The sequence below is a fragment of the Nannospalax galili genome, unplaced genomic scaffold (genome assembly GCF_000622305.1).
Source record: "Nannospalax galili isolate Female #2095 unplaced genomic scaffold, S.galili_v1.0 scaffold7, whole genome shotgun sequence".
In the NCBI taxonomy this organism is placed as follows: domain Eukaryota; kingdom Metazoa; phylum Chordata; class Mammalia; order Rodentia; family Spalacidae; genus Nannospalax; species Nannospalax galili.
This window is the reverse complement of record NW_008359081.1, coordinates 459,904-486,493: the sequence shown is the minus strand read 5'-3', so window position 1 is coordinate 486,493 and position 26,590 is coordinate 459,904. Positions and strand designations below refer to the sequence as shown.

At 40.7% G+C, this 26,590-nt stretch overlaps 1 protein-coding gene and 1 pseudogene across 3 annotated transcripts in view; both read left to right on the top strand.

Annotated features, from left to right (window-relative positions):
- The window catches only part of Apoo (apolipoprotein O), a 74,466-nt gene that overhangs the window by 4,076 nt on the left and 43,800 nt on the right, over nucleotides 1-26,590 (top strand). The window contains exons 1-3 of one of the 3 annotated variants that reach the window (XM_029558451.1): nucleotides 16,580-16,600; nucleotides 20,983-21,090; nucleotides 25,332-25,451. In XM_029558451.1, the coding sequence (XP_029414311.1) occupies nucleotides 21,076-21,090; nucleotides 25,332-25,451 (135 nt within the window). In that variant the 5' untranslated portion in view covers nucleotides 16,580-16,600; nucleotides 20,983-21,075. Of the gene's footprint in view, nucleotides 1-16,579; nucleotides 16,601-20,982; nucleotides 21,091-25,331; nucleotides 25,452-26,590 lie in introns of those variants that run through there. The other 2 variants (XM_008822710.2, XM_017795500.2) reach the window with 2 other exon arrangements.
- Nucleotides 22,918-23,830, top strand: LOC103725370 (annotated as a pseudogene).

The window sequence follows — 26,590 nt, the reverse complement described above, 5'->3', positions numbered from 1 at the left end:
TGGTTCTTAATATTTTTTAATTTAAAAAATATTTTATTGATTATTTTTATTTTTGTGTATATGAGTATATTGCATGTATGTAAGTGCACCTGTGGCTTCCAATGTATGCAGAGGTCAGAAGAGGATGTCGGGTTCCCTGAAACCAGAGTTATGGATGGTTGTTAGCCTCCATGTGGGTGTTAGGAATCAAATCTGGGTTCTGTGGAAGAGCAGTCAGTGTTAACTGCTGAACCATTTCTCTAGCCTCAGATTCTCCTATTTTTACTGAGTACCCCAGTACTATAGATGCTGCTGGTCCCCATCACACTTTGAATAGCCAAGGATTTAGATCAGCAGTGAATGTTTCCTGTATTTTTGAGGGTGATGGTTTCATGAATATGATAGGATTTGGAAGAGACACTGACCAGGGAGCTCAAGAGCTAAGAGGCTCTGCAAGGGTAATGCTGAGAGCATCAGTTCCATAAGTCTCTGCTGAGAGGGGACAGAGCAAATGGTAGGACTGATCTGGCTTTGAGAGTTGACAGCGTGAGGCACCTAGGACCAGAAGGCCGGAGTTCATAGTATAGATGTTGATAGGAAAGTATAATATGTGCAACTAGTTATGGGCATATTTAAACTGTGACCATTGCTTTCATTTAGCTATTCATGCTCAGCACAGTAGGGGGCATTAGTGGATTAAAAACAATGTCATTTGAAAAGCATCCTAGTATTTATCGTCTGTTTTCTGAAGCAGATTTTCTTTGTGCTGCTGCAGGAAGTTTGAATATTGAATACATCCAGTTCCCAGGTGTGTGGTACTAGATTATATTCATTTCACAAATTTTACCATCATCTAGCTTTGGGTTAGACATAGTGAATGATATGGTCAACTACAAGTGAAATGACACAGTTCTTATCTAAAAGAGAGTTCTCAAATGTGGCCAGGCATTATAATTATTCAAGGACAAGGACATAAATAATTTCTAGGGCCCTCCACATGGCTTAGATTTACTTTTTAAAAAAATATTATATTTTATTTATTATTTTGTTATGTGTGAATGTGTGTGTCTGTGTCTGTGTGAGTGCCACATATGTGCCTATGTCCCTGAAGGCCAGAAGAGGGCATTGGATCACTTGGAGCTGGAGTGACAGGTGGTTGTGAGCTGCCCAATGTGGGTGCTGGGAACTGAACTTGGGTCCTCTAGAAGAGCAGCAAGTGCTCTTTACCCCTGACCCATCTCTCCGGCCTCCAACATTTACTTTTTTAGGTCGGGTCCAGGCACCTCTCAGTTTTAAATACTCCTGGGTACTTGTGAGTTATCAGTTATTACATGTGGTTATCAATACAGATGTAATAAGTACCTGATAATATGGTGGGTGTCAACCTACATTGCATATTAGAGTCATCTGTAAGCTTTTACAAATCTCCATGCCCAATATGGACTCCAGACCCATGATGACATGAGAATCTCTAAAGGTGGAATGTAAGCATCTAGTTTCTGGAGCATTCACCTAGCCTTGAAAATTACTAGCAGAGGGAAGAAGAGCAAGGGGTGTCAGAAGACTTGATAAAGAATACGCTTGCTCTGTCTTTTGAAGCTACTCAGACAAGGTTGAAAGGGCCTTCCAAGCAAAGAAGAAAAATGCATACAAAGGTAAAGGAGAATTCAGTGTATTGCTAAGACCTTGACAATTACGTTAAGAGAGATACTAATGTTTTCTTTACCTGCTGACTCTGCTGTAAAACAAGAATTAAATTCTCATCAAACTCCAATTTTTGTGTAGATTAAATTCACTCCAAAGCTTACAATAGAGCTTATCAAATGTGCTTATGACGTGTGTTATTATTATATTTTCGTTGGCATCTTCTAAGAGGCTGCTACAGTTGTGTTATGATTATATTCATTATGTTATAAATATGATCATACTCGATCTTAGAGCTCTCCAAAGTATTTTTTTCTTTCAAAACTTGATAACTGATCAGAAGAGGAAGGAGGCAAACTGAGGGACTGCTAGATGTGTTCACTGACATGAGAGTACAGGAGAAGTTGAGTTTGGAGGAGTGATAGTTTGATTTTGAACAGGCTGAACTTATTGAAATAGCGGTTGTGGATACTGAGAGATGGCAGTTAGGTGGCAGAGAACCCAAGGATACTGGGTTTTCTAGAGGGAGATGTGCACTGGTGATTCAGGAATCAATCATATGCTGGTTGCCTCCTAACTGAGGCCTTCACTAGTGTGAAAAAAAATGGCCCAGTGAAAGCTGGTCTCAGTCCCTTCTTTCCTGAAGGGCAAAAATGTGAACTGTACTCAGAGCTCACTACTGAGCACAGAGGAGCCTGAATGAATGTTGTCCTTAGCTATAAGTCATTATTATTTCACACTTTTTTTTTTATCATTTTGAGACAGGTTCTCCCTGTAGCCCCAGCTGGCCTGGCACTTGCTGTGTAGACCAGGCTGGACTCGATCTCACGTAGATCCACCTGCCTCTGCCTCTTGAGTGCTGGACTAAAGGCATACACAACCGTGCCTGACTAAAAGTCACTGAGGTTCAGGTGCCGGGAATCGAACCTGGACCCTCTGATGGAACAGTAAGGGTGTTTAACCCCTTACGTTAACCACTAAGCCATTTCTTCCGCTTCACACATTTTTTTAAACATTCATTTTATTTTTAATTATGTGTATGCGTGTGTTTGTGTATGGGCATGTGCCTGCGAGTGAGGTGCCGCCTGTGGAACCCAGAGGTGTCAGGTCCTGTGGAGCTGGAGTTTTTAGGTGGTTGTGAGCTGACTGACATGGGTGCTGGGAACTGAACTTGGGTCCTCTGGAAGAACAGTATATATTCTTAAGCACTGAGCCAATTTCTAGCCCCTTACACATTTTTTTGATGACTTAGTTTAGTGCCTTTACTACTTGTATTCCTAAAACAGATTTCCTTACCATGTTACTAGTATATTCCTACTATAGACCAAGGAAAAGATGGCAATGCTAATTGGAAAAGAAAAATCCTTAAAGTGGAAGAGTTTCCTTAACTCTTGTACTTGAATGTTATTTTCAATAATATATTTTGAAAGACTACTGACGTTCAAAGATCAGTTCATGTTACAATGTAAGCATTTCTGAGGGACTTATTTTTTAAAAAAGATTTATTTATGCATATGTGTGTCATATGCAAATATCTGTGTCAGTGTTTGCTGTGTGTGCGCCAGAAGATGGCATCGGATCCCCTGAGCTGGAGTTACAGACAGTTGTGAACTGCCCAGCATGGGTGCTAGGATCTGAACGTGTGTCCTCTAAAAGAGCAGCAAGCACTCTTAACCACTGAGCCATCTCTCTAGCCCCATCTCTGAGGGTATTATTGAAAAATGATAGTGAATATATTTTTACTTATGTAAATCAATTTTAAAGTTTATTGATTTATTCATTATGTGTGTGTGTGTGAGCGCGTGCATGTGTTTAGTGCACTTGAGAGAGGAATACATATGCCAAGGTGGAGGTCATAAGGCTACTTTTGGGAGTTGGCTCTCTCCTTCCATCTGTTTGAGGCATGTCTTTGGTGGTTTCTGCTGTGTGCTCCAGGATTAGCTGACCTTGTGGGCTTCCTGCTGAATTCCCTGTCTCTGCCTCCCATCTCTGCAGTGGAGTTTGGGAATTACAGATGCACTCTGCTGCATTGTGTTTTATCTTATATGGGTCCTGGGGATCAAACTCAGGTCATCAGCCTTGTGCAGCAAGTGCTTTTAACCTCTGAGCCATCTCCCTGACCCAAATCCAGTTTTTATGTGCTGAATTGTTATTTCCCTCTTTCTTACCATCCAAAGAAGTTGAATGGTAGATCACAAAGAAGAGAAAACTGCCCTGCAGTTCTGGGTGCAGTCTGCCAGCACAGGCCCTGGTTCTTGTTGTGTTTCTGGTGTCTGGCTGAGTGACCTAGATGGGGTTTCCTACTCTTTTTGCAGGCCCTGACCATGGTACCATGGGGATGGTCGCTTGCCCTTTTGTCTCACTGGGTTATTGAGACATTCCGATAGCATACAAAGCATTGCATGAATGTAAGATGCTTTCTCTCTGTTTGCATCATACCTACCCACCAATGTGATTTATGTTTGTAGGTTAGTTAGCACTGTGAGCCTACAGGTATAGAAAGTGAAGCACCAGTGAGGTGGCCCAGAAGATATAGGCACTTGCCACCAAGCCTGACCACCTGAGCTCGATCCCTGGGACCCACGTGGTAGAAGGAGAAAACTGACTCCTGCAAATTGTCCTCTGACCAGCACATTCATACACTGTGGCATACATGTACCCTGGCATGCGAGCACATGCGCGCGTGCACACACACACACATAAATAAATAAATATAATAATAAAGTGAATCAAACTTGGGTAAATTCATATCCTACTGGTAACTGATTTCTGCTTGAGATACTGCAATACTTTTATCTACTTTTAAAAAATATTTTATTATTTTTATTTTATGTGTATGAGTATATTGACTGCATGTATTTGAGTGCACCTGTGTCATGCAGTGCTGCGGAGGTCAGAAGAGGGCTTTGGATTCCTCTGGAACTGGAGTTAAGGACAGTTTGTAGCTGCCATATGGGTGCTGGGAATTGAACCTGGGTCCTCTACAAGAGCAATCTGTCCTTAAACTGCTGAACCATCTCTCCAGCCCTTATCTACTTTTTAAAAAATGCTTTATTATTTTATTTTATGTGTATGAGTATATTGCCTGCATGTATGTAAGTGCATCCATGTCGTGCATTGCCTGTGGAAGTCAGAAGAGGGCATCAGATTCCCTGGAACTAGAGTTATGGACAGTTGTTAACCACTATTTGCGTGCTGGGAATTGAACCTGGGTCCTCTGCAAGAGCAGTCAGCACTTTTAACTGCTGAGCCATCTCTCTAGCACCTCTTCTGTCTACTTCTACAATGCAAATAGTTTCCTTGTTGCAGCAAGCAATAAAAAGGAAGAAGTAGATGAAATCTTAAAAGAGTAGGGCGCTCACAAACAAAATGTAGGGGAAAAGTTGAAAATGTATAGACGTTTATGATCAATGACCTTATTACTCTGTGGGGCCAGTTCGTGTTTGTAGATGATTATGACATAAAGGTTTAATTTATACTCAATATGTATGTTCCACATCTGTGTTCTTACCAGGTTAGACTGGAACTTCTTGGAGGCTAAGAAATGAACTTTGATATTTGTGTGGTATATTTAAAATTACTGCAAGTAGGTTAGGGTGTCACTCAGTTGATGAAGTGCTTGCTTAGCATGCCCCAAACTCTGTTAAATCCCCTGTATCTCATAAACCTGGTGTGGTGGCACATTCCTGTAATCCCAGCACTTGTGAAGAAGAGGCAGGAGGATCAGCAGTCATGCTTGGTTACTTAGGGAGCTTGAAGCCAGCATAGGCTACGGATCCTGTCTTAAAAAAAAACCAAAAAGTATGCAAGTAATTAGCTTCACTAGAACTCTTTAGAGTGGGGTGGTGAGATGGCTTAGTGGATAAAGGCACTAACTGCCAAGCCTGATGACCTAAGTTTGATCCCTGGACCCATGTGGTGAAAGGAGAGACCCAACTCTTGTAAATCCTCTGACTTTCACATGTGTGCTGCTCACACGTGTGTGTGCGCGTACACACACACACACACACACACACAAATTAATACATGTAATAATAAATCTCTAAAACAAATATCTATTTTAAAAGTTTAAAGTTAGGTTGGGAGTAATAGCACACACCTTTAATCTAGCACTTCAGAGGCAGAGGCAGGCAGATCTCTATGAGTTCGAGGTCAGCTTGCTCTACATAGTTCCAGGCCAGCCATGGCTACATAGTGAGGCCCTGTCTCAAAAAAAAAAAAAAAAAAAAAAAAAAAAAGAAAGAGAAAAGAAGAAAAAATTAAGTTGTCTATTTATGACAGGAAAATGCCAAATATTTTTAAAGTAGAGCAGTTGAATTTGTCAGCTTATTTTCCCCAGTAATGCTTAATTGAAATTTTACAGTTCGTTCATACAGCATTACATTTTATGTAGTTTGGGGCTGGAGAGATGGCTCAGTGGTTAAGAGCACTAGTTGTTCTTGTTTTTGTTTTTGTTTTTTTGTCTTTTTTGGAGACGGCTGTAGCCCCAGCTGTCATGGAGCTCACTAGGTAGACCAGGGTGGCTTCGAACTCACAGAGATTCGCCTGCCTCTGCCTCCTAAGTGCTGGGATTAAAGGCATGCGCCACCATGCTCAACTAAGAGCACTGGCTGTTCTTGTAGAAGACCTGGGTTCGAATCCCAGCACCTAACAACCATCCGTAACTCCAGTTCCAGGGGATCTTGTACCCTCTTCTGTCCTCTGTGGGCACTGTACGACATAGGTGCACTTACATGCAGGTATAACACTCATACATATGAAATAAAAATAAAATAAATCAAAAAGCTTAACATTTGTGTAGTTCTTTTTAGAAAGGAAAATCTGCCATCTAAAGGTATATTTTAGGGGGCTGGAGAGATGGCTCAGTGGTTAACAGAGAGTATTTCACTTGTAGAGGACCTGAGTTTGATTCCCAGTACTCATGTTGGGTGGCTCACGATTACCTTTAGCTCCACATTCAGGGGGCTCCAACACCTCTGGCCTCTGCAGGCACCTGCACTCATGTGTACATACCCACACAGACACACACACACACACACACACACACACACACATGCACATTAAAGATAAATCCATTTAAAAAGATATGTTTTAGAACTTGAAGGATAGTTTTACTTTTGCTAAAATTTTCTGGCTTACTCGCTCACCAGTCTAACCTATGGCATAATACGACACATGAACCAGCCCCTCCAATAGGAAAAGAGATTCATTTCAGCCAGCAGAGGAAAACAAGCTGCTATTTCACAAGGACTAACATCTCTGGATGGGGGAAAAGAAATCCTCAGTTGTTTTCATAAAGAGACTGTGCCAAGAATGACTATATATGAATATATATAGCTGAACTGCAATCCGCTGGGCACTCCTCCCAACTAAAACAATTAACATGAACTTGTAAATCTCTAGCATCCATAGAGGGCCTCTCATCTTCACAAAGCCAAGCCCCTTCCCCCACCAAAATCCTTAAGTGGGAAGCAATGTGGGCTCGGAATAAAACATTCCACGTTGCCTCCGAGCCCTTGGCTTCAAGGATTCTCAAAGAAGTCTGAAGCCAGGGTAACTAAACTACTTTAAGTGCCTTGAAAAGAAACTTCACTGAGAATACAAGTATACTATCTACAATGTATAAAGTGACACCATGAAAATATAGCTTATCACATATAAAAAGAGGGCCTGGAAAGATGGTTCAGTGGTTAAGAGCACTGGCTGCTCTTGCAGAGGACCCAGGTTCAGTTCCCAGTACCCACATGGCAATTAACATCTAACTCCAGTTCCAGGGGATCCAATGCCCACTTCTGGACTCCACAGACATTGCATGCATGTGGTACACTTGGACACATGCGGGCAAAACTCATACACATAAAATTAAGAATATATATATATAAAACAGAAAAATCTTAAAAGAGGACACAAACTTGGGGGATAGGAAGGTAGGAGCGGATCTGGAAGAAGTTGATGGGGGCTAAATATGATCAAAATACATTGTATGAAATTCTCAAAGAATTAATAAAAATAATTTCTTAAACTATTACATTAAGACATTGGCATTGTTGAAATTTCCTAACGAGAGTGATACGAGGATTCTGGCAAGTCTCTACATTGTCTCTCCGTGACTTGCGTCACTTGGAAGATACTGACTTTGAGACTATTTGGGAGCTTTGTTAAGGTTGCTGCATATAACCCAATATTTTATTTTTCTTGCTTTTCTTTTTTAGTTTTACAAAGATTTTGGTCACAAATCCATCAACTAAATTGAGTCTTAGATATGAATTTTATTTAAGATTTTTTTTTCAGTTTTACTTAAAGTAAAAAAGCATATGAATAGCTGAGGTGAGGCTGAGGGCAGTTCTCCATTCTGTGTAGATGTGCTCTGTTTAGGAAATAAAACTTGGGTTTAGATAGTTTACAGCCACAGCCAACAACAGTACTGCTTCCTATCAAATAATGTACAGTTTTGGTTGTTTGAAAACAAAGGTACATTTGAAAGCAAGGCTTGAAGTAAAGAATAGTCTTCTACAGTTTTTTCCTTCTTATAGTCCCCAAACTCAGAACTAAGATTGAGTAGATCTTAGAACACTGTTCTAAGAGAGAGGCGTCGGGGAGGGAGGATATCTTTTGGAGTTTTAGGCATGTAGCAATCAGTTTCTGTCTGGATGAGGAAGTTATAAATAAATTTGGAGCCTGATCATGTATTCCAAGTTTGTGAGACCAGTACAGCATAACTGGTGACTCAAAACTTGCCTAAAGAATAATTATCTCACTCTTTGGCCCCGAGGTTTATTTCCTGTTTATTACACGTTTGTTCTTTTTCTACATACATTTGACAAAACTTGATAGCTATTCTTTGCTTTTTTGACTTAATTTTGTATTGAATTTTGCCCTCCAAATTGAAACTAAAATAGTTTTCTGTGGGAAAAAGATGTTAATCTTTAAAAAGCCTCACTTTTTCTTTATCTTTTTAGATTACAGTCTTTATAGTAGATAAGGAAGAACTAGAAAATAACAATTACTTTGGCACAGAACGACAGAATTGAAAGCTTCTTATAAAGTAGTTCTATGGTCATAGCCAGAAGATAGTTTTTCTTTTCTTTCCTTTTCTTTCCTTTCCTTTCCTTTTCTTTTTTCTTTTCTTTTCTTTTCTTTTCTTTTGGTTATTTGAGATAGTATCTCGGGTAGCCCAGGCTAACCTCAAACTTGTCCTGTAGCTGTAGCTGGTCTTGAATTCTTGATCTTCTTGCCTGTACCTCCCAAGTGGTGGGATTATAGTCAGGTGCCAACATACCCAGCTGGAATGTCATTTTTCTTCTTGTGGTTCATAGTATATGAACTCAACTCTTTTTTCCCCTCCCTCCCTCCCTCCCTTCCTTCCTTCCTTCCTTCCTTCCTTCCTTCCTTCCTCCCTTCCTCCCTTCCTTCCCTTCCTTTCCTTCCTTCCCTTCCTTCCCTTTCTTCCCTTCTCTTTCTCTATGACCTAGACTGGCCTGGTACTCACTGTATAGTCCAAGGTAGCTTCAAAGTGATAGCAATCCTCCTGCCTCAGATTCCCAAGTATGGGGATTACAGCTGGGAGCCACCATACCTTTAAAATGCCGACTTTTACAGTGTTGTAGTCTATGTCTAGACTCCCAGTACTAGGAGGATGAGGCAGGATGATCCTAAGTTCAAGGCTAGCCTGGTCTACATTGTGAACCTGGGCTTTATCATCTCCATTACTGTGAATTAGATCGAAATGATTCGTTTTTACTATTTATACATCCAAAATGAGTACCTGTTAAAACAGTCATTTTGAGAGTATATACCTAATTGTCCTTTCAATATATTTATTCCCCAAAATCTATTATTGATCAATATGTTTATCCAGAAATATAAAATGGTTTTAATCCCCCTTCTTTTAGAATCTTCTTACTTTGTGATAAATTCTTCAGACTATCCTCTGGATCCAGTGATTTTTGTTGTTTTGCATATTATAAACCAATATTCACTGAAAAAACTTCAAGAAATACAAATAATACTAAAGAATCACCTTTAATAGCTCCACCCATAAACAGTCACTAATAACATCTTTCCAGACTTGTAATGACCTTTTATAAAACTCAGTGGAATTATACTACAAATCTCCCTTTGTCCCTTTAAAAATACGTCATTTTATAATTTGCTGTCTTATTGAGACAGGGTCTCCCTGTAGCCCCAGGTGTCCTGGAACTCACCATGTAGATCAGGCTGGCCTCAACTAACAAAGTTCCGCCTGCCTCTGCCTCCCAAGTGCTGGGATTAAAGGTGTGTGCTACCACGCCTGGCTGGTTTTTTTTTTTTTTTTATAAGCAGTACTGAGTACTCTTTCCTGTAAAAAGTCAAACTGGTACAGATAATGATGGTATTCCCATTGCCCATGTCCTTTTCACCTCCTTCCCAGAGCAAGCCTCTGTTATGCTGGATGTATGCCCTTCATAGAAAGAAAAGCTGGGCAGGGCTGGAGGTGTAGCACAGTGGTAGAACATGTGCCTGTTTGCATGCGTAGCTGAGAAGGCTATAAAATGGAGATACCTACTAAGTGGGAAGGGTAGTCTCTATTTTGATGTTTCTAGAGTAAGGAACTCATTTGAAATATTTCTCTTTATTTGAAATCCAGTCTACAAGATATTATTGGTCATTTATTCTTAGGGTTACCAGTGTAACCTTATTGGACCAAATTGTTGATTGGTGTCATCATTTTGTTTTACCTTAAATTATTCTCACATAGCTTATCTTTTGTTTTTATGTTGGTTACTCAGAACAAGAATAACATTGAAAGTGTTGTCAGTTTTCATAGACCTCTAAAAAAATCAATTTTAGCTTTTTACCTCTTAAACAACCGAAGAGTCAAAATAAAAGGTTTATAGTGTGTGTGTGTGTGTGTGTGTGTGTGTGTGTGTGTGTGTGTGTGTGGTGCTGGAGGTAGAACCCAGGACATTGAAGCATGCCAGGCAAGCGCCCTACCACTGATCTATATTATACCCCTGGCCATAAAGAGTATTCTCTTTCAAATGAATACATGCTTTCAGAATGGAAGCGATTGGAGAAAAGATTAGTGATTAAAGAATCAGTGTAACATTTGGACGAAATTGCAGTTATACCTCTTCTGTATATACAGGAATTCTGTATATACATCTAATTTTAAGTGACATTTACTTTAAAAAGGTTTCGGTAACATGTATTTTCCACAGAGATTTGAAAATGATCTTATACAGCTTTGGAAAGAGCTGCACATTTTTATGTACAGGTTATATGACAGTAAGCTAAGTTATATAATAGCTAGATTGCAGTAATTAAAACATTAAGAGCCAGGTGTGGTGGTACATGCCCATAATCTCAGCACTGAGGAGGTAGAGGCGGGAGGATGCAGAGTTCAAGGCTAATTTGGGCTATGTAGACTGACCCTTCTCCAAATTGAAAAATAACTAAAGCATTGTAGATTTGGTCATGTAAATTTTGAAAAATTGCTTTGATTAGGTTATCATTGAAATTCTGACCTTGATATTTGAAAAGAACTTGATTGAGAAAGTTTTAAATACTATGGATGTAGCAGCTGTTAAGTGGTCCTCCATATATGCTCTATGGTTATAGTTGAAAAGATTGTGGTGTGTTAAAAATCATTCTCATGTTCCAGACCTTTGGTTTCTCTTGTTCTTTACAGAGGCTGTTCCTAGTAACACTGATTCTTAACATTAGCCTGATGGAGGACTTTGCTAAGAAAAAGATATACACATTTTATGATTACTGTGTATTTTAAAAATAAATTTGGGGGCTGCAGGTATAGTTCAGTTTGATAGAGTGCTTGCTTACCATGTTTGAAGCCCTAGGTTCACATAAACTGGGCATAATGGTCCACACCTTGTAATCCTATTTCTAGAAGGTAGAGACTACAGAATCAGAAGTTCAAGATCATCTTTGCTAAATATCAAGTTCAAAGCCAGGCGGGGCTACATGAGACTCTGTCTCAAAAAATAAAATTGTCATGTGGTATGTATGTTAGTGATAGAGGACTTGCCTAGCATTTCCAAGGGCCTGGGTTCAAGCTCCAGTACCATCACCAACACCAAAAAAAAAAGAGAACCCAGAAAATGTTTTTTTTTTTAAATAAAAGAAGAAAGAAAAGGAAAGGGGCTGGAGAGATGGCTCAGTGGTGGAGAGGTGGCTCAGTGGTGGAGAGGTGGCTCAGTGGTGGAGAGGTGGCTCAGTGGTGGAGAGATGGCTCAGTGGTGGAGAGGTGGCTCAGTGGTGGAGAGCACTTGCTCTTTTAGAAGACAGGAGCTATATTCCTACATCAAGTACCTCCCAGCTACCTGCAACTCCAGCTCCAAGGGATCTGGTGCCCTCTTCTGGCTTCTTTGGGCACCTATGTGCATGTGCAGGTACACACACACACACACACACACACACACACACACTCACACACCTTTAAAAAAATATAAGAATAGCTGGGCGTGGTGGCACACTCCTTTAGTCCCAGCACTCAGGAGGCAGAGGCAGGCAGATCTCTGTGAGTTCGAGGCCAGCCTGGTCTACATAGTGAGTTCCAGGTCAGCTGGAGCTACTGGGAGACCCTGTCTCAAAAAGACAGAAAAAAAAAAAAGAATAAAATTATCCACTGAGGGAGGTAGAATGTTAATGGGTCAGAGTATTGAGTGGATAAGAGTGGGGTGTCAGGGCTGGGATGTAGTTCATGTGGTAGAGCACTTGCCCAGCATGCACAAGCTCCTAAGTTTAATCCCTAGCATCCCCACTATAATATAAGGAGGAGGGAGAGGAGAGTATTAGTTGTACTTTGTTTGAGGTGGGAGAAATCTTGAATGTAACCACATCCCATAATTTTTCTAGTAGGTAGCCAGTCACACTGTTGCTTTTTATGTTTCAGACAACTTTTATTTTAGTTCAGTGTCTTTAAAATGTTCTCTCATTTGTCTTTTTGAGACAGGGTCTCTCTGTAGCCCCAGCTGGCCTTGAACTCGCTTTGTAGACCAGCCTGGCCTCGAACCACAGAGATCCACCTGCTTCTGCCTTAGTGCTAGGATTAAACATGTGTGCCACCATGCCCGGCTAAAATGTTCTTAAAAGGAGTTGGAGGGATGGCTCAGCAGTTAAGAGCACTGACTGCTCTTGCAGAGGGCAGAGGACCGAGGTTCAATTTCCAACACCCACATGGAGACTAACAGCCATCTGTAACTCCAGTTCCAGAGGATCTGATGCCCTCTTCTGACCTCTATGGGCATTATATGACACTGGTGTACTTACATACATGCAGGCAAAACACTCATACACATAAAATATTAATAAATAAATAAGTAAAATTGTAAAGAAATATGCTTAAGTATCCATAGCAGCTTCTTATTTTGTTGTTGTTCGTTTTTTGAGACAGGGTCTCCCTGCAACCCCAGCTGGCCTGAAATTCACTATATAGATGAGGCTGGCTGGCCTCAATTTCACAGAGCTCTGCTGCCTCTGCCTTCTGAGTGCTGGGATTCAAGCCCTGTGCCACCATGCCTGGCTTTAAAATTTACTTATTTATTTTTTATTTTTATGTGTAGAGTATGCTGGCACATACCTGTAATCCCAGGTACTGGTTGACTAAAGAAGGATCAGAAGTCAAAAGCCAAGCAAAGTTCCATAGTGAGACTGGGCTTTAAAAAAAAAGATAACAGCATCCTTCACCTTTATAGCATTTGGTAGGGCCGCATCTAATCAAATACTGATCCAGTTGCTGGAATCTATGCTTTTAAAATAGTCCTCAGGTATTCTGAAACCTCTCTTGTACCTAGGCTCACAAAGTCTTTTATTGAAAAGGAAACTGGTATATTATTTTCAATGAAAAGCCTAACAAGAGAAAAGGCATATACTTGTGGAGCACTAAATAAAGGCCCTCCTACTTAAAAATGGAAGAGACTGTACATTGGATACTCCATAGAGATAAAAAAGAAGGCAAGTTGTCAAGGATTTGGGGATTTGGAAGCATGTTAATTAACTTGAGTTTTCCATTTGTTTATAAAGCAATTTCACTGTGTCACAATCAGAATGGTCCCTGAGCTACAGATTTCTGGATTGTACTCTTTAATTTGCAAAGCAGAAAAAAACAGTTTAGCCCTCTGTGTACCTATTATGAGCTGAATGTTTATGACCTCACCAGATATTTATCTTGGCTAACTTTTAGGAATCTACCCTTGAGGCTGGAGCTAAAAAATTAACTCAGTCTATGGCCCACAGGGGAAGTGTGTGTGTGTGTGTGTGTGTGTGTCTGTGTGTGTGACTGTGTCTGTGTAGTGTGTGGTGTGGTGTGTGGGTGTGGTTTGTTGTTTGAGATAGGGCCTCGCTATGAGGCCTAGGCTGGCCTTGAACTCACTCTGTATCCTACGCTGACTTGGTACTCACAGTCCTTCTGTCCACACCCAACTGCCCAAGGGTTTGTTTTGTAAACTCCAAAGCTTCTTGAAAGCTCTTTAAGGCAGGGGCCACATCTGCTTAGTGTGCCTGACCCAGAGCAAGTGTGTAAGAAATACCTGGTTTTGATGTGAAGTAGTAGTTGACCTCTTCTAATTGTAACTATATAATCCCGCTTACCAGGCTGGATTTGTTTTGTAATCATCAGTCATTGTCAAGCATCAGTGGAGAGAGACAAGGAAGAAAATGCATATCTTTAAGGTAATGGCAGCAGCCTATTATGGTGGCACATGCCTGAGTCCCAGCTACTTGGGCAACTAAAGGAGGATGATCATAAGTCAGAGGCCAAGGGAAGTTACATAATGAGACCGGGTTTTTACAAAAAGATAATGGCATCCTACCCCTTTATAGCATTAGGTAGTGCCCCATCTAGACAAATGCTGGTCCAGTCGTTTAGTTTCCATTGACTGTTAAATCCCTGGTTGGCCATGTGAAACAGAAGTTGAGAGTAGAGAATGTATCTTATTAGAATGATATCTTGCTGGAGACTAGACTGACTTCAGAGAGAAAGATTTAGCCACATGGGCTGGGGACCTCAGTGATAGACCTCCAGCCTGCTGAATTCTGGGAAAGGCATCTAGTAACTAAAAGATACAGTCCAGAGGGGCTGGACCTAAAAAACTAGCCCTTGGATCTGGTGTGTAACTTAGCACATGTTGAAGATGTATCTCTCAACACAGTGCTTGACTTTATCTAATAGAGGCCAGGCTCACCTAATCTGAAATAAAGTAAATCTAATCAGGTGTTGGAAGGTGCAAATGCACCCTCTGTACCAAGTCATCTGCTCCGGGTAAGGAGTGAGCCTGGCAAATATGGATTTTCAAGGACTGTCACGTATAGGGAGAACTCAAGCCATGGGCAAACAATCTAGAGATTCCAGTCTCTCCCCCCCCCCCCGCCATAAAAAGGTTCTCGGGGAGGTCTCACTTCTCAAGTGTGTTTGTTCTGTAATGAGTTAGGATTCCTCACAGAAAAAAACCAGCATTACATTCATGTCTCACAAGGCAGCACAGCAGGAATGCCGAGGGGAATACACTTGATAAAAGCCAAAGCTTGTTTTGATTATGCCCCAGACCTGGAAGTTGACTACACCTTTCTTCAAGGTACTGGACCTCCAGATTAATGCTCTTCTTTGGGGAGACAAAAGATAGGTTTTTCTTTACTTCTTTGTGCTCTCATACCTTTCCAGTGTAGTCCTTGTCTATTTTAACAGCCTGTTACTTCTTAAATTGTGATATTAAATGGGTTGGCCTAGGTCCTCATGAGGCACACAGCTTCCAAGACCCTTATTTGTGATAGCAGCTCATCTGGCCTGCTAGGTTCCTCTTTACCATTAGAAGAGAAGCAGGGAGTATGCTGAGGCAGGATAAGGTGGTCTCATACCAAGAGTAGACTCCTTTGATGCTAAAGACGGTAAACCATGCAAGGCATTGAGCACTTCAGCATAGGTCCTGTGTGCTGTGGATATTTTCTGGAGGCTTCTCCCAAGGGTTTCCATTCTTTACACATGTCAGTATAATCTACTTCCTTACTGGTCAGGTGTGTGGCTGGATTGTCCTTTGAATGACTTTTAGCCTAAAGTTTCCACCTGTATTTGATGTGCACTTGGCAGATTAGATATGTTAGAGGCCATATTTTTTAAAATTTTAATACTTTATTATTTTTATTTTATGTGTATGAGTATATTGCCTGCATATATATAAGTGCATCCGTGTCATACAATGCCTGTAGAGATCAGAAGAGAATGTCAGATTCCCTGGAACTGGAGTTATGGACAGTTTTAGCTGCCTTGTGGGTCCCAGGTCCTTGAAAGAGCTGTCAGTGTTCTTAATCGCTGCACCATCTCTCCAGCCCCCATGTGTGGTTTTTTTTGTTTGAGACAAGGTCTCCCTGTAGACCCAGAAGATAGCCTGGAACTCACTATGTAGACCAGGCTGGCCTCAATCTCAGAGATATACCTGCCTCTGCCTCCCGAGTGCTGGGATTAAAGGTGTGTGCCACCACGCCAGGCTACCCCATGTATTTTTTTAAACTAAAATTTACATGTACAAGTTCAAGTAGTAGAATCTTAGATAGACAATTGAGTTTTGACAAATGTGTACACCTTTGTATTGCCCACACCCCAATCAAGATACGGGTTGTTTCTTTCACCCCATGAAATTCCCTTGTGAGTACATCAATGTCAATACATCCACACCCCTTGCCCTCAGTAGATACTGTTGTAGTTTCTTTCACTATGTGTTTGATTTAAACATGCAGATTTTTCTTGAAGTCTGGATGGCAAGCAATGTCAGAAATTAGTGTTTGTTCAAGTAAATCAGCGGCTCTCAGATGGCATTTGGCAGTGTCTGGATGCATTTTTGACTGCCCTGACTGGGAGGGGCTGCTACTGGTATCCAGTGGGCAGAGGTCAGCGATGGTGCCAAACCTCTTGCGATGCACAGGACAAGCCCACAACAAAGGATGATCCAGCTCAAATGTCAGTAGAGCCAAGAAGCCCCAAAGCAATGTGAGTAATGGCAGCAAGAGGCCTGAAGTGAGTGTTCCTTGGAGTGTTCATCTGTGCCTCTCCCAAGTCTCCTGGGGGGAGGGTTTTTTTTTCCTTTGTTTTCTCTGTTGAGAGCCTGTTGAAGCTGAAAAGGCCACCCCAAGGAGCTGGCTTTCTTCCTAGCTTCCACCCTCTGTCTGTGGTTCTTGCTGTGGGACAGGAGTTGGGGGAACAGGGGAGGAAAACTAATTGGAGAAGAGAAAGAAGAGAACAACTTAAGCAATAGAGAGAGGTTTAGAATATTAAAACTAGAAGAATGAGTAAGATAAGAGGAAAATAAAACAGAAATTAAGAATCTAATAAAATATTAAGGACTGAGTTAAGCTTTAAAATCAAAGATGAAAGTCAGAAGGTTCAATAAGGACATAAAAGGAAGGCTGGGGCTGAGGGTGTAGCTCAGTAATAGAGTGCTTGCCTGGCATGCATGAAGTTCTGGGTTCCATCTCTAGAAAACACGTGTACACACACACACACACACACACGCAGAGAGAGAGAGAGAGAGAGAGAGAGAGAGAGGGAGAGAGAGAGAGGGAGAGAGAGAGAGAGGAGTACAAAGGTAGATTATGAGAAGACAAATAAAATGCGTTAAAACTAGGTCAGATTAAGGATTGAAAACAGGGCCAGGCATGATACCACATGCCATTCTTCACTCAGTAGGCAAAGGCAGGCAGATCTCTATGAGTTCAAGGCCAGTCAGCACTACATAGTGAGATTGTCTCAAAAAAAAAAAAAGATTGAAAGCAACAATTGGGAATAAGAAAAAATCAACCCAAAGCAATATTTGCCACAAGTATAAAGAGGAAGGTGGGGGTGGGGACAATGTGAACCCAGGATACTTAAGATGTTAGAAGTTCAAGTGTGAGATGGGGGAGCAAAGAGAGAAAGGGTGGGGGTACCAGAAACAGAGTCCTGGTATATGGTCAGCTCTGCTCAGTGGGAAGTCCCCAGTTGAGGCACAGAGGGCAGAGAATGGTGATACCTCCAGATACCAGCAGCCTATTGTGCCCTCACTGGGGCTCAGGGAGGGAATTCGTTTGTAGGAACTGTGACAACTCTTGAGTGACTCAAGCTTCAGTTGCCCTGGCCTCTTTGTTTTTTTGTTTGTTTAGTTGTGTGTGTGTGTGTGTGTGTGTGTGTGTGTGTGTGAAGGTTAACTCGTTTCTGTTGCTGTACTGTGTGCTGTAGGCTAGCTGGCCTGTGAGCTTCCAGAGGACTTTCCCATCTCCCTATCTCTCTGGAGTGCTGGGATTGCAGATGCACACCCACCTTATCAGCATCTGGCTTTTTACATGCATTCTGGGAATTAAATTCAGGTCATCAGGATTGTGCAGCAAGTGCTTTTACCTGCTGAGCCATCTCCCTGGCCCAGGCCTGGACTCTTTGAAAGAACTGGGAGGGGAGTGGGTGATAGCAAGATGTCTCAGTAGATTAAACGTGTTTGGTGCCAAGCCTTTCAACCTGAGTTCAATCAAGGCAAGTGTACACACACACAGACACACACACACACACAAAAACATACACACTAAATGTAAAAAATCTGGTGGGTGGGGAGAGCTAAGGGATGAATAATTTAAACTGTAAATTTAAACATTCAGATTCCTGTGACGGTTTTAACCACTGATCTCTTTCTTTTAAATCAGGCAACTGGTCCCGCCGAATAATTGAGATAGTACAAACCATAGTGACCACTGTCATCAGTGGCTGCTTATCCTTACCTTGGAAGTAAAAGAAACCTGAAGCAGTATTGCCTTGAAATTAAGACCTCTCAATGTGAACACTAATTACTTTAGGGTGCGGTAATTATTTTTAAACCAGTTAAAGTAATTAAGCAACCTTTTGAAAATGACTTCCAACTAGGTATGATAACACACGCCTGTATTCCCAGCACTTGGGAGTCAGAGGCAGGTCGATTTCTGTGAGTTTGAGGCCAGATTTCTGTGAATTTGAGGTCAGCCTGGTCCACATAGTGAGTTCTAGGCATTTAGAGCTGCACAGTGAGACCCTGTCTCAAAACAACAACAAAATGGCTTCCAGCTCTTTATTTGTTTGTGAAATAGAAGAATTAACTTTTTTGTATGTCACTTCAGGCATACAAAAATGTTGAAGAGACATTTTTGTTATAGTTTATCTGACATCATTTGTTTTGTATTACAAAAGGGCCTAGTCTTCTGCATTTTAGTTACTGCAAATCTTAGTAATAAGATTTCCATGGTGCTAAATCATGCCTAACTAGAGAAAATAATATTCATCACTATTTTCATCTATTTCCTGTGCCTCGTTGGAAAAGGCAAGGAATGAGCAGTTGTTGAGTATCTCTTTTGTGCCAGGCTCAACCATGGCAGTAGAAATGGGAGTAAGACAGACCTCATTCTGAAAGGGATTCGAGTCTGACAGAAGAGAACTTGCTAGGTGTAGATACATGGTCAGATCAAAGAGCAAAGCAAAAGCATGGATCCCCCTTGCTCCTAGGCAGGTCTATAGAAAGACAAAACAAGTACAGGACACTTACACAGAGGAATCAGTATATGTATATATACACATACATACACCCAGGCAGCTGGAAAACACCATGAGAAAAATGCAGAGAGTTCAGGTTTTGTAGCCCAGGGCAGAGTGGCAGACATGAGATTAGAGAAAGCGGTTGTGGATGGTCATAACAAACTTTCTTTGGTTCACATAAAAGTCCTAGGGAATAAAAAAAAAGTCCCAAGTAAGGATAGATTCTAATAAAGGTTGTAGTTTTGACAGATCATTGTTTGTCATGGGGTGTTTTGAATCAATAGAGAGCCAGGTGACCAACTAGGATGCTGCTAAAACAATTTGGGGAAGAAATGAGGGCCCAAGGAAAGATTGTACAGGAAGGGATAAAGAAGAGAAATCAGAGCTGAGGTCATTTAATAGAAACAGTTACCAGAGCTTAGTGGCCAAAAGGATTAAGGGTGGTGGTGAAGATGACCTCAGAGTTTATTCTTATTAATTTTAAATGGGCAAATAAAGGGCATGTATTTATTACATGTAAGTATGATGTTTTGAAATGTCTATATTGTGCAGTGCCTAAATCAATTTGTTCATTACATTTACATTTACCATTTTTAAAATGCAATAGAGGGGCTAGAGAGATGGCTCAGTGGTTGAGAACACTGGCTGCTTTGAGAGGACCCAGGTTTGGTTCCCAGCACCCACATGGCAGCTAACAACTGTCTGTAACTCCAGTTCCAGGGGCTCTGACACCCTCTTCTGGCTTCTGCAGGCATTGCACAACATGAGTGCACTTACATACATGCAGGCAGAACATTCATACAGATAAAATAAAAACAAATTTTAAAAAAGAGTAACTAAAAAGCAATCTAAACATATTGAACTCATAGGAGATAGGAGAATGGTGGTTCTCAGTGGCTGGAAATTGAATTGAGGAAGCTATCAGTCAAAGAATATGAACATCTAGTTAGGAGGACTAAGATGGAAAGATCTATTGCACAACAGAGTATTGTAGTTAATAATTTATTATATACTTTTAGTTGTTTTTAATTTATTTTAATTTTATCTATATGAGTGTTTTGCCTGCGGGTATGTGAGTGCACCACATACATTGCCTACAAAGGACAGAAGAGGGTGTTGGATCCCCTGGAACTGGAGTTATGGAGCGTTGTTTGCTGCCATGTGGATGGTGGGAACCAAACCTGGGTCTTCTGTAAGAGCATTCATCTCTGAGCCCTCTCCCTAGTCCCAGATCCATTCTTTTAAAAAATATTTATGTGTATGTGTGTGTCACTTGTCTGTATGTTTGCTATGTGCATGCAGTACCCTCGGATGTCAGAAGAGGGCACCATATCCCCTGGAACTGGAGTTACAAGTGGTTTTGAGCCACCCCATGTGGGTACTTGGAACCAAACCCAGGTCCTGTCCAAGAACAGCAAGTGCTCTCAACCACTGAGCCATCTCTCTAGCCCCTTGATATGTTATACTCTGAGAGTGAATTTGAAATGACCTTGGAGTTTCTGTGAGACTATTACCATTCCTAAGACAGGATGTAGAGAAAGAGGGGCAGATCTGAGGGGAAAATGATGAGTTGGATTTGGATATCTATTTAGCTATCCTTTTTTTTAAAAAAAAATCCACTTGAAAGGCCAGGTAAGAAAACATTGAAACTTATATTTAGGATATTAAGATGCAGTTGATGTGTAGTTTGAATTTCTGTGGTCTTCAGAAGTTCAAGAATGCCTTTACTTCTCAGAAAGGTAAATAAGTTTTCTGGGTGGGAGTGGCTAGGTTGTGGGCATGCTCACCTTGTACACACTTGGTATATTATGGAGAGAAGACTTAAGATTGCTTCTGCATTTCAGGTGATTCAGAGATCTGTGGGGCCAGTCAGCCTGAGCCTGCTCACCTTCAGAGTCTATGCAGCACCCAAAAAGGACTCACCTCACAGAAATTCCATGAAGGTCGATGAGGTAACACGCTATTCATGCAGTGGTACATCTGAGCATCTGATTTAGTTACTGTAGCATAACTTTTGCAAATTATATATCAGGATGATGAAAAATACTCATTTTTACTTTTTTGAGATACTGGATATGAAGCTATACCATTAGCACACTTAGAAAATGCTTGAAACGAGGCAGTGTGCATTTCCTTATAGTTTGTTTTCTTTGTGGGAAATAACTAAGCTATGATTTTTCTGTAGATGAACTTTAGTGGATCTTATCTAAGAGCATAATTAAGGACTATCTCATGGATGTATGATTTTAGTGGAGAATTTACGATCTCCCAGTGGATTATAAGCACATCTCACTTTTCTAAGTGGCCTGCCTAATTCCGGGCTGCTTATCAAGCTAAGAAAATATTCACATTTTTCTCTCTCAAAGAATTTAAAGGCCTGGATTCTTTTTGCTTCTTGGCAGGATTAGATATTCATAAGTAAATACTCAGTACACACTAAATCAATAAAGCAAGACATCTCTCCATTGTTTACATTCTTTTTTGTCTGTACTTCCCACTGATTATTTGGATATTTTGTTCGCTTTCAGTTGCCCTGGAATAAGATGTCCCTAGTCCCCAGGCATGTTTTTTGAGTGGTGTTTACATAAAGCTAGTTAGCTTGTCCTTTGCCCCTTACTCTCTTCTCAGGCCTTGGGACAGTGGTATTTTTGGGTGGGAAGGGGACCAGTAGTGGCTATTGGAAGATTCTTCCCTCAGAGGGCAGCAAACTTGCTTACTTGCTGTGGTTGGCAGCACACTGACACTGAGACCATGCAACCAGTTCTTTTTCAGCTCCTCTCAGATTTTTTTTTCTCTAAAAACAAAACCAAAAACCCAGGGCTAGTGAGGTGGCTCAGTGGGTGAAGTAGCTTGCTGCCAAACCTGACAACCAGTTTAGATCACTGGAACCCACATGGTAGTAGCAGGAGAGAACTGACCTATCACACACACACACACACACACACACACACACACACACACAATTGAAAAAAAAAACTCTCCACACTTGGAGAATGAAGACCAGCTACCAGAGAGGAGCTTTCTTCTGGAACCAACTTTGAGAGAGAACACCTTTCCAGAGAGACCAGTTCTGTGGTGGTCTTGGTCACACATTTATGGAGTTTCTGAAGGGCAGTGGAGATTACTGCCAGGCACAGCACGACCTCTGTGCAGACAAGTGAACTGTAGAAATTCATCACTACTCCACCAACAAGCCCCCATAAGAGTGGACAACCCGGACACAGACATGTTGAATTGAAACCTGCAGAGCATTTTACAAGAGCTCAGACCTGTATGGGGTAAACCTCAGTGCATGTCCTTTGTCTTATCTCAGAATTACTAAATTGAAGAATAGCTGCTGCTTGTTAGGAGGTTCATTTTATTTCCCATTTCTCACAATTTCATACTCAAAAGCACTGAGAATTTCAAGTGGAGTATATTTGAATATTGATGTAGACTTTGGTCTTTTTTTTCTTGGCATTATTTCTGTATCAGTTTTTTTTAGTTCTTTCATAAGAATTAGCGTTTTTAAAAAAATATTTTATTTATCATTTTTATTTTATGTGTATGAGTGTATTGCCTGCATGCATGTAAGTGCATCCATGTCATGCAACGCCATGGAGCTCAGAAGAGGGCTTCAGATTCCCCTGGAACTAGAGTTAAGGACAGTTCGTAGCCGCCATGTGGGTGCTGGGAATTTAACCCGGGTCCTCTGCAAGAGCAGTCAGTGCTCTTAATCACTGAGCCATCTCTCCAGTCCCTTGAGCATTTTTTTTAAAAACTAAATTAACATGGCTTGAATGAACCTCCCTGCTCCTGTGGAAGTCACATACAAGAACATGAGATTCCTTATTACACACAATCCAAACAATGCAACCTTAAATTTATAGAGGAACTTAAGAAATATGGAGTTACCATAATAGTAAGAGTAAGTGAAGCAACTTATGACACTACTCTTCTGGAGAAAGAACACATTCGTGTTTTTGATTGGCCTTTTGATGATGATGCACCAGCATCTAACCAAATTGTTGATGACTGGTTAAGTCTTGGGAAGATTTAAGTTTTGTGAAGAACCTGGTTGTTGCATTGCTGTCCCTTGTGCTGCAGGCCTTGGGAGCGCTCCAGTGATGGTCACCCTAGCATTAATTGAAGGTGAAATGAAATGAAGATGCAGTACAGTTCATAAGACAAAAGCATCGTGGGGCTTTTAACAGCATGCAACTTTTGTACCTGGAGAAGTACCGTCCTAAAATGCAGCTGCACTTCAAGGATTCCAATAGTCATAGAAACAACTGTTGTATTCAATAAACTGGGGTGCCTGATGCCATTGCCTTGGAAGTGCAACTTCAGATGGGACCCAATTTGTCATATATAATTAGCCAACATGTTGGCTTGAATAAGTCTAATGAAGACTCCACAGGAGTATTGAACCAGTTTTACCTGGCCGCGCAAGCTTGACAGAATTGCAGCCTCTGTGTTTGGGTTATGATTGGCTTGTTTGGACACTTAACAAAAGATTTTTGCAGGTCAGCAATTAAAATGTGCTTATTATTTGTACCAGTTGATGGTTCCCAAAATCCTATGGTGTCAAGTTATGTCTTTAAATGTATTCCTGTGCCAGAATCTTATCAGTAAATAAGGGATTTAGAAAAAATAGGTGCCAAAATACTCAGCACAAAACTTGTATGTTTTTAGTATCATATAAAACCAAAATCCCAGGAACTAAGAACACTCTATCTATACCTTCCATGGTTTATTCCTTCAGTCGTTTCAAACACTGTAGGGCCTCTCTTATTATTCGCCTGCTCACTCTGTTTACATCTTCCACACTCATATCAGGTTTGCTTAGCCATTGAATTTTTTTCAAACCAAATCTTGTGGTGATTATTTAATGTCTGTGTCTTACTATGTGCTGTTATGAGAAACCTCCATTTTGTAAAATCTATACTGTTACAGAAGAACATATCTTTAATAATGTCTCTAGACAGAAAGACTTAGAGTTAATGTTTGTGCTCAGAGGTGTAGCTTAACAGGGAGGGCCTGAGAAACAAATGGGAAGGGATATTAAATATTTTTAGTAAAATGTTGCCTGTGTCTTGTGCAGAACATGTAGAATATGCCCTTTAATTTAGCAAATATTTTTAAAAGGTAGAGATACATGGTTGTAGCTAAACAATTCTTAATCAAAATTTCTGAAATTCTTGTAAATTTTTTCCCATACCTATGGGAAGTTGTTTTGCAACTTTTTGTTTGAATTACGATTTTTCTCCCTTCTCTCCCTAACCTCTCTTGCAAAAAAGTGGGTTCTACTAATGAACTGAGCAGACATCTAATATTTTATATGCTTTTTTGAGCTATGTAACTTAATAATTGGATATTTGATAATTTGTTTTATTATGTAATCAATAAAATGGTGATGTGTATTAATGTTAGTTCAACCATATATTTATGCTGTCTGGAAATGTGTGGTTATAGTTCTGTGTTTGTCCGTGTTCACCAGCTTGTATAAACTTAGTTCGAGGGGCTGGAGAAATGGCTCAGTGGTTAAGAACAATGGTTGTTCTTGCAGAAGCCGGGGTTTGAATCCCAGCACCCACATGGCAGCTAACAACTGTCCGTAACTCCAGTTCCAGGGGATCCGACAGCCTCTTCTGACCTCTGCGGGCATTGCACGACACAGGTGTACTTACCTACATGCAGGCAATACATGCATACACATAAAATTAAAAAAAATAAAATAAAAAAACTTAGTTCGAGAGCTTAAACATCTAAATAAATAATGAAATGCAGAAGAAAAAGCAATCTTCCATTCATTCCATTCATTCCATTCACCCTTTAGAATAAGAAAATGTTTTTTTCCAGTCTAAGTCTGGGGTGAAAGATCATTTACCAGTATGTAAAATGGATAAAGGGGATTGGGGGTGTAGCTCAGTGGTAGAGTGCTTGCTTTACATGTTGAGGTACTGAGTTCAGTACCTCACACTACCGAAACAAAACAGTAGATAAAGTGGATAGGGCAGAGACAGGACACCTTGTAGTCCCGTCCTCTTGTTCTTGTCCTTATTGATTGAGGAAGCAAGGTACTGAGATCTTCTGAAGTAAAATTAGAGGCTGCAATTTACAAATTACTAGAAATATTAACCTTCAAAATTGATCTCTTGTTACATGATCTCATTATGGTGTGTGCTTTTTTTGTTTGTTTTAATGTGTGTAGCTTTCACTCTACTCAGTTCTGGAGGGTCAGTCTAAATATGTGGAGGAGCCAAGGACTCAACTTGAAGAAAGCATCTCACAGCTCCGACATCATTGTGAGCCATATACAAGTTGGTGTCAGGTACATCTATTTAAGAGTTAATAGTGAAAAATCTATATTGAAAAAAGAAAAGTCTATATTGGCTATATAATTTATTTTTGTTTTCATTTTTCTTTATTCATTTTTTGGTTTATTTTGAGATAGAGTCTCATTCAGTAGGTCAGGTTGGCCTGGAAATCACTATGCAGCATAGACTGGCAATCTTTCTGTCTCAGTGACCAGTACAGGTGTTTGGATTACAGGTGTGCACCACCGTGCCTGGCCTTGACTGCATGTTCTTAGAAAAAGGCGTAATAAAGGATCCTAAATTAATGGGGTCCTACTTACAAGTGTTTGTGAGTGCTGCCTGGGGAGAAGATGCAATGAGGCCCTAGGAGAATTCCCCTCTGACCAGAAAAGTTGTAGCACATTGACTGGAGGGCGCTGGCTCATAATTACCTTGTTGGTTGTGATTATGAAGCTGTTGTGTGCAATAGGGAGGACATGGGACTCCAATGGAAGGAAATGAGTATAATGTAAACATGTCTATCGAAATTGGGATGTTGGACTAGGGCAATGGCTTGGTCAGTAAAGTGTCAACCTGAGTTTGATGACCCAAGTCCTATGAGAGACTCCATTACAAACAACAGCAGCAACAACAGCAACTGATACCTGAGATTGACCTCTGGCCTCCACATGTGTGCACACATGCATACACACCTGAATCCTCACAAAGCAACACACACACCTGTACATGTACACCATCCACACACATACAAAAAGAATTGGAATGTGTATCTCCCACCAGAAATTTTACAAATCAGTACAGGTTGAGCCTCCCTAATGTAGGATCATTTTGGATTTAGAATTTTTATATTAGGACCGTTCAGCCTATAAATCCAAAAACCTCTGAAATCTAACACACATCAGGTCATAAGTATTTCAGATAAATAATACTCAGTCTGTACCACCTTAAACAGGCATGACTATAGAGCATTTGAAGGCTGAAATAGGTTGGGAGATTCCAAAAGGGGTAGAATTACTTGTTTGAGTACTGAACTGTTCACCTCTGTGATGGAAGAACTATAGGTATCGATTGACTTCTGTCCCTGCTCATGTTTGATGTCCCAGGCATTTGTCGTTATGGAAATGAAAGTATTCTATGATTTTTAGCATCTGAA